This window comes from Notolabrus celidotus, chromosome 1 (assembly GCF_009762535.1).
Source record: "Notolabrus celidotus isolate fNotCel1 chromosome 1, fNotCel1.pri, whole genome shotgun sequence".
In the NCBI taxonomy this organism is placed as follows: Eukaryota; Metazoa; Chordata; class Actinopteri; order Labriformes; family Labridae; genus Notolabrus; species Notolabrus celidotus.
Window position 1 is genome coordinate 2,387,559 of NC_048272.1, and position 12,645 is coordinate 2,400,203.

The following is a 12,645-nucleotide window of genomic DNA, read 5'->3' on the forward strand; positions in this document are numbered from 1 at the left end:
GACACCTCTTCTGTAACATGCTGCCCAGTTTTTTATGCTGTATTTAGCTGGTTTGAAAGGCATATATTTCCTAAAACGGAAGGAACCTCTGAATGCCACTAACCTCTCATCCACTGTGACATTAGGGCCTGGGTTATAGAGTTGTGGAAGTTGCTCTACCCTCTTGTCCCTCACTGGGCCTTTTGACTCTGGTCAAGTCAGCCGTCTTATGCAAAACCCTTGCATTATTTAATATATGAAAATGAAATAAAATAATTACAGAAAAAGTGATACTTCTCTATATTTTAAGATGATTGAAGTTTTTGAGAAGATTAAGTTTACTTCCGCTCAAATTGGATTGAGATGCTTTGATATTTTTGTCATATTGATTATTTTATTTTTAAAAATCTGGGAGAGGTGACAAAGATCTCAGTAAGTAGCTTTAACCTCTTAATAATTGTAATTAATAAACTTGATGTGATAAACTTGAACACAATAAAGTATGAAATCTAGCGTCGCTGATACAGAACAGCATTATAGATCCATTATTCTGCATGATTCAGTGCTGCTCTTTTCTGTTGTGCATTCATTTTTTAAAGACTGTTGTAACTTTGATTATGATGTTATTATAAATGGTATATTACAACACATATATGGGGCCCAGTGTGATATTTTTTCATGGGGCCCAAAATCCCTGGCAGTGCCCCTGGGCAGAAACCATAGACTGTAAATAAAAATTAAAAACCCCCAACTGCTTGGGGTGTGCTGGTTGATGGCAGCATCCTCACTCTGACATCTCTCCCTAAGCACGTTCACTGCATGTGTGTGCATGATTGTATGTATATACTTTGTGTGTAGCATGCCCAAAAAATAGCACGAGTGAAAAAATTGAATTTCCCCCCTGGGGATCAATAAAGTACCTTTCTCTTTCTCATAATTCAGTGCTGCTCTTTTCTGTTGTGCATTCATATTTTAAAGACTGTTGTAACTTTGATTATGATGTTATTATAAATGGTATATTACAACACATATATGGGGCCCAGTGTGATATTTTTTCATGGGGCCCAAAATCCCTGGCGGCCCCCCTGGGTAGAAACCATAGACTGTAAATAAAAATAAAAAACCCCCAACTGCTTGGGGTGTGCTGGTTGATGGCAGCATCCTCACTCTGACATCTCTCCCTAAGCATGTTCACTGCATGTGTGTGCATGATTGTATGTATATACTGTATGTTTAGCATGTCCAAAAAATAGCACGAGTGAAAAAATTGAATTTCCCCCCTGGGGATTAATAAAGTACCTTTCTCTTTCTCATGATTCAGTGCTGCTCTTTACTGTTGTGCATTCATTTTTTAAAGGCTGTTATAACTTTGATTATGATGTTATTATAAATGGTATATTACAAGACATATATGGGGCCCAGTGTGATAATTTTTCATGGGGCCCAAAATCCCTGGCAGCGCCCCTGGGTAGAAACCATAGACTGTAAATAAAAATAAAAAAACCCCAACTGCTTGGGGTGTGCTGGTTGATGGCAGCATCCTCACTCTGACATCTCTCCCTAAGCATGTTCACTGCATGTGTGTGCATGATTGTATGTATATACTGTATGTTTAGCATGTCCAAAAAATAGCACGAGTGAAAAAATTGAATTTCCCCCCTGGGGATTAATAAAGTACCTTTCTCTTTCTCATGATTCAGTGCTGCTCTTTACTGTTGTGCATTCATTTTTTAAAGACTGTTGTAACTTTGATTATGATGTTATTATAAATGGTATATTACAAGACATATAGTGGGGCCTAGTGTGATATTTTTCATGGGGCCCAAAATCCCTGGCAGCGCCCCTGGGTAGAAACATCTTCCCCCGCCTTTTGGTGTGTAGATGATTAAGATGTTCTCCCTTCACTGGCAGGTGGCAGCAATGCAGCGCACGAGACGAGAACAACAACGATACTCTCGCGATACTTACAAAGTGACGTCATTCCATGATGGCTGAAGATCCTGGCGGAACATTTTTCAATTTCTCTCTCATTTTTCTTTCTTTCTCTCTACCTCCGCTTGCCATAGAGACATGGCAGGACTCACAGGCCCGTTAAGTGTCCACAGATCATTGGTGTCGACATGCCCAAGAAAGGGAACCGAAAACGGCTGAAGTTTAAAGCCGGGGACGTTTGTTCGGAATCAGGTCGGTTACATTAACCAGCTAGCTAACGTCAGCCCGCCCACTTTCAAAAGGCTTGCTTCGTCGAATATCATGTATTAAAATATTAATTAATGTATCATTTCAACAGTAAGGACTTGGTCCGATTACATGGAGCATATATGACGTGGTTTAATGTGTGTTAATCATTAACGCATAAGCCACATACTGATATTGTGTATGTTCCTATATTTCGTTCCCAATAAATATCACTTCCAGTCAACATAATTAGCTTTATTATGTCTGTCTGTTTCCCCATAGTCACTGTTGCTGATTATGCTGATGCCGACCCTGCCGTTGTGAAGTCAGGGAGGGTGAAAAAAGCTGTTGTAAATGCAGTTGAAAAAGAAGGTAACATGAACATTAGATGGTCTATTGGCTATGGGGCGCTGTTTGTAAAGTTGTGCACACTGAAAAATAACAGCAGCAGTTCTTCACGTTTAGCTCCAAAACATCTCAAAATTAATGTAGAGTGAATTTTTAAAAGTCACTTTTTTTAATCACATTTAAGGGAATATTTGTGATCTTCTTCACATTTAATTTTGTTGTGAAAAATATATTAAGTTAAAATCATTGTTAAATCCAAATGCTATATGTAAACCTAAATGTTAAATCTAAATCTAAATGTTCAACGCTAAGTCTAAATGTTCAACGGTAAGTCTAAATGTTAAATATAAATATAAATGTTCAACGATAAATCTAGATTTTTAATATTAAATCTAAATGTTAAATATAAATATAAATATTCAACGATAAGTCTAAATGTTAAATATAAATATAAATGTTAAATCTAAATCTAAACGCTCAACAATAAGTCTAAATGTTCAACGATAAGTTTAAATGTTAAATATAAATATAAATGTTAAATATAAATGTTCAACGATAAATCTAGATTTTTAATATTAAATATAAATGTTAAATCTAAATCTAAATATTCAACAATAAGTGTAAATGTTAAATCTAAATCTAAATATTCAGCGATAAGTCTAAATGTTAAATATAAATCTAAATGTTAAATTTAAACCTAAATGTTAAATATAAATATAAATGTTCAACGATAAGTCTAAATGTTCAATGATAAGTCTGAATGTTAAATATAAATATAAATGTTAAATATAAATGTTCAATATTAAATCTAAATGTTAAATATAAATCTAAATCTTCAACGATAAGTCTAAATGTTAAATATAAAATATAAATGTTCAATGATAAATCTAAATATTAAATATAAATATAAATGTTAAATATAAATGTAAATGTTCAATGATAAGTCTGAATGTTAAATATAAATGTTAAATAAAGATCTAAATGTTGAATCTAAATCTAAATGTTAAATATAAATATAACTGTTCAACGATAAATCTTAATATTAAATCCAAATCTAAATGTTAAGTATAAATGTTAAATATTAAATCTTAATGTTAGATATTAAATCTAAATGTTAAATGTTGCTCTGCGATCCTAAATATTTAGCTGATATGTAAAGTCACACTGCCACATATCAGCTAAATATTTAGGAGCAGGAGCAACATTTAACATTTAGATTATTAATGAACATTTATATTTATCGTTGAACATTTAGATTTAACATTTATATTTATATTTAGCATTTGGATTTAACAATGATTTAACTTAATATATATCACAAGAAAATTAAAGTTGAAGAGAATCACAAATATTCCTCTAAAATGTGATTAAAAAAAAGTGACTTTTAAAAATTCACTCTACATTTTTATGACGTTTTGGAGCTGAATGTGGAGAACTGCTGCTGTTTATTTTCAGAGTGTACAACTTTACAAACGGCGCTCCATCCTTGGCCTCTGTCTAGTTGATGAAGATGCTTAAAATCGACTCTGTGTTACAGTTAAATTACTCTGCGGCCTGGAAGCATCTCAGGGTGCCGTGGAGGAGGTCCTGTCGTCTGCAGCCACTGTCACAGCAGACGCCTTGGACAGCAGCGATGACCTAGACCCTGAAGAAGATGGAGAAAGTGAAAGTAAACTCGCCCGCAAGAAGAAAAACAAAAGGAGAAAGGGTAAAAACATGTTAATTATTTAGAAAATATTAATGTTTTTCACCAGACAACTTCGTAGGGTCCTCACTGTGATGTTTGCATTTTGTCTTTACAGAGAGCACTGATGGGCAGGAGTATCCAGTTGATATTTGGTTAGTGCTCTCCTCCTATATCCGGCCTGAGGATGTTTGCAAATTTGCTCTCATCTGCAAGAATGCATGGACAGTCACATGCACTGCAGCATTTTGGACCAGGCTGTACAGAAGGTGAGGCACAGTCAGTGTTGAAATATTAAATGAAAGTCAGGTGTTAGTTTAAGAAAAGGTTTCCCCCTTCTAAAGTCCAGATGTATAACTTTAATGCATTGTGATGAGGTTTTGGATGAAGTGTCTTAGACTGAATTAAAGTGAATTGCTTACTTACTGATGACCTAGGGGAATTGTAGAAGCTGAAGCCACTCTTGGTTGTAATATACACTGGATATCGTGCTTTCTATCACTTTGTTTAAAGAGTTATGAACAAATCAAATAATACCCCTAGTGAATAATACAACATAGTAACCATGGTTGATGTGTTTTCTTTCCCTTATTTACCTCTTGCCTCACAGACACTACAGGATTGATGCTGACTTGCCCTTCCGTCTTCAGCCTGACTCTGTTGCTAAGATGCGCTGTTTACGGGCCCGTGTGATTCGCTCCCTTTTCCATTTGTATGAGCCGTTCGACTTGCGTGTATCAAAAATTCCTGCCCTGCCAGAATCCACACCCACCGCCCTTCTCAACTCCAAGGTAAACAGACTGATCTATAGTCAAGCTGTGTTGTTTCTTTTTCCACATCTGATAGTTGCATGTGACGTGTCATTTGGAGCTCTACCTATTTCATCCAAATGCCCTTTGTGGCTCAATAGAGAAGCTAAGAGCTAGCCTGTCATAGATAAAACCAGGTGTATGATATGTAACAGTGTGTAGGACCACTGTATAGTAAAGCCTGGATGCTCAAGGAGAGCCAGAGTATTTGAAGCCATGTTATGATAGATAATGATTAGTTTGGTGTGTTTGTTCTGAGTCTTAGCCCTCATGACACATGACTCACTCACCTGGCAGGTGTATACAATTTATTTTTATTTCACCAAGGACACTGGATATTAACGCATGTCCTTGATTTGCAATCATCAAATTGACATTTTATGTGCTTAATTTGTTTTTGTTTTTTTTGCAGTGTTTGCTGTTTTGGGTTAGAAAGGTAACTGGGACACGACCAGATGCATTGTGGGAGTTCAACTTCAAGTTTCTAAAGGAGGTAAAAAACAAACAAACAAGCACTTTCTAAGTATTTTACTTCCACATTGTCTACTGCAACTCCCTACTGTCAGGCCTCCCTGCATGCACAGTTAAACCTCTGCAGATGATCCAGAACGCAGCAGCAGCAGCACGTCTGGTCTTCAACCAGCCTAAGACAGCTCATGTCACTCCCCTGCTCATCTCGCTACACTGGCTTCCAGTTGCAGCTCGCATCAGATACAAAACTCTAATCATGACTTACAAAGCAGTCACCAAAACCGCTCCAGTTTACCTGGAACCCCTCATCCAGGTCTACTGCCCTTCTCACCCGCTACGCTCAGCCTCTGAAAAGCGCCTAGTGCTTCCAGCACATAAGGCCTCAAAATCACTAGCTGGACTCTTCTCTTCTGTTGTCCCTAAATGGTGGAATGAATTGTCCAACTCCATTTGATCTGCAGAGTCCCTCTCTACTTTAAAAGGCAGATAAAGACCCAGCTCTTTAGGAAGCACTATGCACTTGGCTAGACTGTTCTCCACTGTTGTGCCCAGTGGCAGATCATGTCTTCCAGCTACAGTTGACTCACACTGTCCTGCTCTACTCTGGGAATCTGTGTTCAGGTCTGGAGTGACCCAGCACTTGGTACTTTGGTCATTATTGGGGTGATGTTAATTGTTGATGATGATAATGGAAGGTCTCAAATGGTTTGGTTGCTTTATTGTAGATGTTCCTTATTTACTTTTGTGCATTGCCTTTACACTGCTTGGCAGTACCTGCACCCAAATTGAATTGAAGCACTTTGTCACTCTTACTGATCTTGTTTCCTCTTGTCTAGATCTTTGCTTGTGTTGTTCTTGTTCTCGTATGTACGTCGCTTTGGATAAAAGCGTCTGCTAAATGACATTGTAACTTCCCCAATACAACAACATTTGACATAGTCAACACAGTTTTCTTCATAGAAGTTTACATTTGTCAATGACCGGGATCATCTCCTTCACAGCAGGTTCGCAGTAAGAATGGTTCTACCAAGTCTTTGCGGATGCCAAGCCGATATGAAGATGTCCATACAAACGCAGACTCTGACTGCTACATACTTCAGGTCACCACCCTCAACTTCATCTTCACCCCTATCGTCATGGGCATGACACTGACCCTGGTGAGTGACTCTTTTCTGGCTCACACTCCCCACAACTTCATATGGCCGACATTTGAGTCAAGCTATTAGTCTGTATGAACATACTACAACCATTTACAGGACATATGTTCACAGTTAACATTTAAATGTGAAGCTACACTTTGACATTTTTACAGTAATTAAGATAGAACCATACAAACCCAGTCTTTTAATTTCTCTTAATGTCATTTCTCCTTTTAATCCATGGAAGCCACAAAGTTTAGTGATGTATGAAGATTAGTTAGCAAACAGGACACATTAATATCAGGTGTTAACAGGACTTTGTAGGCAGTTGACATCCAATTGTCTTTCTAATTATAGAATTGAGTAAAAAACATAACTGGTGCAAAAGCAACCTTGAAGGTAGACACTGTGTAGAATACTTAGCAATATCTAGCTGTCATATTCTACATATAATGTCTCCCCTGCTCATCCCTCCCTCCAGTGGAGTGGCGGTGTCCTAATAGGACAAAAAGCTCCCATAATGCATATTAATGATCCTCCATTTGTCAAGTTTTTACCATCAGAAACATGTATAAGTACACATTCTTTATTGCATAAGAACCTCCAATCTGCATTTTGTGTAGCCACTCACTGAATACAAAAATACATAGATAACTGCATGGTCTGTTTTGTACTATGGTAGAAACATTGTGATGCAAGGTAGTAGATATAAATACAGTTCTCATATTCAGGTGATTATACACTGATTCAAACATGCACAAATATTATATAACAATTGTTCTAAGTTCTACTTGCTGCACCTTTAACTCTATTCTTAATCAGAAATATTCTGTAAATAGTCTGTCTGTCCTTTCTTTTTTTACAGTTCACAATAAATGTTAGCACAGACATGCGCCACCACCGTGTTCGTCTAGTGTTCCAGGACTCACCACTTCATCGGGGGAAGAAGAGGGGTGATCAGGGCGGGACCCAGGTGGTGCTGGATCCCGTGCAGAGTGTGAAGCTCATGGACTGGTGGCACCCACAGTACCCCTCCTCGCCCTACACATAGAGGTCGTGCCCCCTCAACTCCTACTACAGTCGCATGTCACACCAAGAAACCTGTTTAACTGCAAAGTCTTGCAAATTTGGGTTTTGATTGTCATCCTTGAATGTTCAAAAAAATGACAACATTGACTGGCCTGAGTTGGAATGTAAATACTACCTTCAAGTGTTTGCTTCAAGCGAAACATGTGGCATCCTAACCCCCTGCACCTTACTTGTAGTGTCACTGAGATGTCATATTCTTCATCGACACTGGATGTTTGTCCTTTACTGCAGGATTATCAAGTGTGAAGTGTTTTTGTAGGAAACTGGGCTTGTTGTGTATGTGCACAAGTCTGTCATATTAGACCACATGGTTGCATTGGCTTCTCCTAAAATCGCCAAACAGTCCTTAGCTTTGTAGTTCCAAGTAGGAAAGGGTAATAAAAAACACATAAAAATAACTTAGTAAGCAATTCAAGTGATGACTGTTTGTTGAACTGCATCAGCTCCTTCAGTAGTTTCTCAGTTGGCCTTATCTGTCCAGCAGTTTTTGCAAATTGAATCCAGAAATCATATTTTTTGCAAGATCTCACTTCATGTAGTGTTGCCTAGATATAGCAGATACAACAGCCATGTTGAATAGCATAAAACCAATTTGATTCAATAGTAGTTAAAAGACCTGTTCCTCCAGATGTGGCAGAGAATAAAATGCACTTATTGCCACAAGACTCATTAAAATGCAAGTCAGCTTTTAGGTAACATAGACGACATTTGTGCATGTTCAACATGTGGCAGTGTTGAAACTAGTGGATTAACAGGGTGGAACATTGTGCCATCTCCTCATGGATGTATCTATGTCCATTTAAAAAAGTTACACTGAAATACTTGTTTTTGCTTTGATTCGGATTTGGAAAATGTTGCACCAGAAGATCATGATTGCTTCTTTCTATGTCTTAGATTTCTCTTGATGTATTGAATTCAAGGCAGCCTCACTTTGTATAATGTAAATATGACACTGCACTACACTGACACGGCCAAAGAGATCATTTACCTCAGCCTTCATCCTCTCATATGCTGAGTAAGGCAGTGTTACTTTCCTATCAAGTGTTCCGTGAGATAAAAGTGATTTCGTTTGTCTACTTGCTGACAATGTGAGCCGTTTCACCCACTGCCTCAACATGAACTCAGAATGGCTCAGAGTTTCTGAAATGGTGAGTCTTTTGAGTGTTGAATGGGAGTAGAATTGTACCAATCACACGTGTTATTATGATGGGGAGAGAGAGCTACCATTGATAAAGACATTCATACATCTACCAGACACTGCAAAAATTGGTTTACATGGTGGAATTTTCACTATTACATGTATTGTAAGTTAAATCAAACCCAGCTGATCACATACAGTGTCAGAAATTAAAAAATACTTAATATTTCCCCATATTAGGAAACAGCTGGTAAGCAGTGGATTATTCTATCAGACAATGTTTGCTTGAACATGCACATTTTCTCCACTGAAATAAAAACTGAAACTGCCCATTCAAAGTGCTTCCGGTTTTCTGTCTTAGAATGTTGATATATATTGTAGTTAATTCAATTTTTCTTCCCTCCTGTGGTCATACAGGGTACTGCCTGTGTTCAGCATTTCTAGCATTCATGCCTCTGACCGTTGAGTTCATGTTTGGCTCCAAAGTCTTGATTTTATGAAGCTACCCTTAACTTTTCTTCAGATGTAAGGTTAAAATTGCTCATATTTATCCTTGGAGGAAACAAATTCAATTTGGAAAATGACATTCTCAAATTATACTTAAGGACAGACACATTGTTCTCCTTATTAAACATGCTTTAACCCTTGTATTATGTTGAAAAAAAATTACATTCATTATGTTGCGGGTCATTTTGACCCTTACTGTGAAAATCCACTCAAAAAAGTAAAAAATAGGTTAAATCAATAACAACTCTAATTTATATTATATAAACATTTAGAAAAGAGACATACAATACATTTTTAATTCCAACACTATATTAAAGAACTATTTAGTTCATGTTTTTTTAGTGGCTTCATGTGTTCTCTTGTGCTCAGAGATGCATCTTTGTGCATTGTGCTCATTACAAGAACATTCTTGTTTCTCTTTGGGGCAGTATGAAGCAACTGTTGCTTTCTCAGTGAAAACAAATTTTGATGATGATGATTGCTGCATTACTTAGTTTCATCTGATGGATAGACAACGGCAGACTCGTCCTCTGAATCCTCCTCATCGTAGGAAAATTGACAATCTGGATCATCAATAACATTGTCCTCAGTCTCTGAAAGATCCTCTGTCTCTGAAATCTCTTCCTCTGTATCACTATCCCAGTTCAAAATCTGTGATAAAGCTTCTTCAGCTGTAATCCTTCTGGAGCTCATTTTTGGTGTGTTTGTCAAAGAGATGACATGAGAACAGTGAAAAGGACAAGGGAGAGAAAGTTCCTCCTCTACACACACCTGGGTCTCTGGGTCTGAATGGCTATTCAAAGGCACTCAAAAAAAAAGTACATCTAAGAGACATGTATATTTGATCTGAACAGCTAATTACCCACATTAAAGCGTCTGGGTCAAAATGACCCTTAACATCGTCTTTGTATACACACTCTGCACAGACATTCCACTACACATCAAAGTGTCCAGATTTTACACACCAGTTCATGACCCTAGATGAGGAAAGGTCACAAAGTTTCATGAAGACAAAGAAAGGATAACCAGTACTTTGGTCAACACAAAAACTGAAAAGGGTCAAATTGACCCTTAACATAATATAAGGGTTAAATCAAATAAGTAAGAATTAAAAAATAAAACAAACTTTCAAGATTTTAAACACTTGTACTCGGTTTGGCTTCTTGATTGTCTCAGGTCAGACAAAGTTAAAACTGTACTACTAAAACAAGGCGGCTGTGGCTCAGTGGGTTGGGTGGGTCATCTATCGATCAGAGGATTGGGGGTTTCAATCCCAGCTCCAGCTGTCACATGCCGAAGTGTCCTTGAGCAGGACACTGAACCCCAAATTGCTCCCTCTGTTGTTCAGAGGTGTGAATGTGAACGAATGAGATCAGCTAATACAGATGGTTCCTTACTTTGCCATCAGTGAGTGAATGGGTATGCATGGATGAATGTGATGAGTTGTGTAAAAGTGCATTGAGTGGTCACAAAGACTAGAAAAGCGCTATATAAGTACAAGTCCATTTACCATTTACCATGCAAGAATAGTTCCTAATTGTTTTTGTTTTACAAGTGCCACTACTCATAACAGTGACCCAAAAAACAAAGATAATATTGAATTTAAGAATACTGATTTAATGATATACCAACACCCTGAATTACACCAATAAGGCAATCATACCCCTAGGCCCAGTGGTGGACAGTAACAAAGTCTCTCAGGGACTTTAGCCACATGCCAGACTTGATCCTTCATATTTGCAGTCATTGGACCGATTGGTGACATCACTGTGATTATGTCCATTTTTAATACAGTGTATGGTGTAAACAATAAATCACTATTTAACCAGGAGTGATGGTGGGTTTGTATTGAGCACAATAACATGGTATTGAAGTGATCCCCAATCTCACACAGGGTAAGAGTGATCAAGCAGGTTTCCCAATAATGTTTATGTATAGTTTTAAGATTAGCTTTGATGTGATAAGGTCAGACAATTTGACTCTACACACAGAAAAAACAACCACAATGCATCTCTGCATGTCAGAGAATCTGATTCATCAAGGCGTAATTCCAGGGGTGGACAGTAATAGAGTAAATTTACTTGAGTACAGTACTTCAGTACATTTTATTAATTATCTGTACTTTACTTGAGTATTATTTTTTTAGGGGGGAACTTATTACTTCTACTCCACTACATTTCTATCAGTGCTCTAGTTCCTCACTACTTTAGCTTTGAAGTCAGCTCATGAATTTCCTTCTCTGTTCTGTAATCTGATCCCTGAGACAGTAAACTGTGTTTGTGTAGTTCTGTTTGTCTCAGTGGTTTAGTCATACCTGTATATCCTGCGTCTCCAGGGACATGAATGTGAAGCAAAGCGTGTTGAGCTACGTAACATTTGTTTAATTACAGATAAACATTTCCAACTAACTTGTCTGAGCTTGTAGTAACTTAGCTGCTGTTTTTATTCCTTGGTATAGTTCATCGGTCTCATCCAGGACGGAGACGAGTCTGCTTACAGACAGGAGGTGGAACAGCTGGCACTCTGGTGTAGTCAGAACCATCTGGAGCTGAACCCGCTCAAGACGGCCCCCCGCCCCCCTCACCATCTTGAACAGAACTGTGTCTACTGTGGACTCTTTCAGGTTCCTGGGATCCATTATCTTATCTCCCGGGACCTGAGGTGGACCTCCCACATAGACACAATCAGAAAAAAGGCCCAGCAGAGGATGTACTTCCTGCGTCAGCTCAGGAAGTTCAACCTGCCCCAGGAGCTGCTGATCATGTTCTACACCTCCATCATCCAGTCTGTTCTGTGCACCTCCATCACTGTCTGGTTTGGATCTGCAACCAAACTAGACAAACACAGACTGCAACGGACTATAAGGACTGCAGAAACAATCATCGGTGTCGACCTGCCCCCCCATCCAGGAATGGGCAGGTAGCATCACCGCTGACCCCTCACACCCTGGACACAAATTCTTCAAACTCCTCCCCTCCGGCAGGCGCTACAGATCACTGTGCGCCAAAACAACCCGCCATGAGAACAGTTTCTTCCCCCAGGCTGTCACTCTGATGAACACTAAACCATAACAGTGTCATACCTGTCAGATCAATACTCTCTGTAAATATACAATGCAACAATTCTCCAAGCAGAATTCCATATTTCTATTTTTTTGTATTATTTAAAGCTCCTGTGAGGAACTTTCTGTTTGTGTTGACTTTGGCGCCCCCCTGTGGACTAAGTGATCTTGCTTATTTTGTCCTGTACATGTGTAAATGATGTTATCTCCTCCTGCTTTCAACTAACAGTCAACTATTTCAC

At 38.2% G+C, this 12,645-nt stretch overlaps 1 protein-coding gene across 2 annotated transcripts; it reads left to right on the forward strand.

Moving 5' to 3' along the window:
* The first annotated feature begins 1,935 nt into the window (after nt 1-1,935).
* Nucleotides 1,936-9,173, forward strand: tmem183a (transmembrane protein 183A). 2 transcript variants are annotated; one of them, XM_034694835.1, is made up of 8 exons: nt 1,936-2,163; nt 2,440-2,529; nt 4,043-4,213; nt 4,308-4,458; nt 4,800-4,980; nt 5,411-5,491; nt 6,474-6,626; nt 7,474-9,173. In XM_034694835.1, exons 1-8 carry the CDS (start codon nt 2,100-2,102, stop codon nt 7,657-7,659), a joined length of 1,077 nt encoding a protein of 358 aa, XP_034550726.1. In that variant the 5' UTR covers nt 1,936-2,099; the 3' UTR covers nt 7,660-9,173. The 2 variants fall into 2 exon arrangements, with proteins under 2 accessions (XP_034550726.1, XP_034550717.1); XM_034694826.1 differs by having other exon boundaries at nt 1,937-2,163; nt 6,471-6,626.
* The last annotated feature ends 3,472 nt before the right edge of the window (nt 9,174-12,645 follow it).

What these genes read in the sequence shown, in the direction of transcription:
- tmem183a (XM_034694826.1), top strand. Translation starts at nt 2,100, where the DNA reads ATGCCCAAGAAAGGGAACCGAAAACGGCTGAAGTTTAAAGCCGGGGAC. An exon ending in CCGCCCTTCTCAACTCCAAG is followed by an intron (nt 4,981 to 5,410) that starts GTAAACAGACTG and finishes TTTTTTTTGCAG; the next exon opens with TGTTTGCTGTTTTGGGTTAG. An exon ending in TGGGCATGACACTGACCCTG is followed by an intron (nt 6,627 to 7,473) that starts GTGAGTGACTCT and finishes CTTTTTTTACAG; the next exon opens with TTCACAATAAATGTTAGCAC.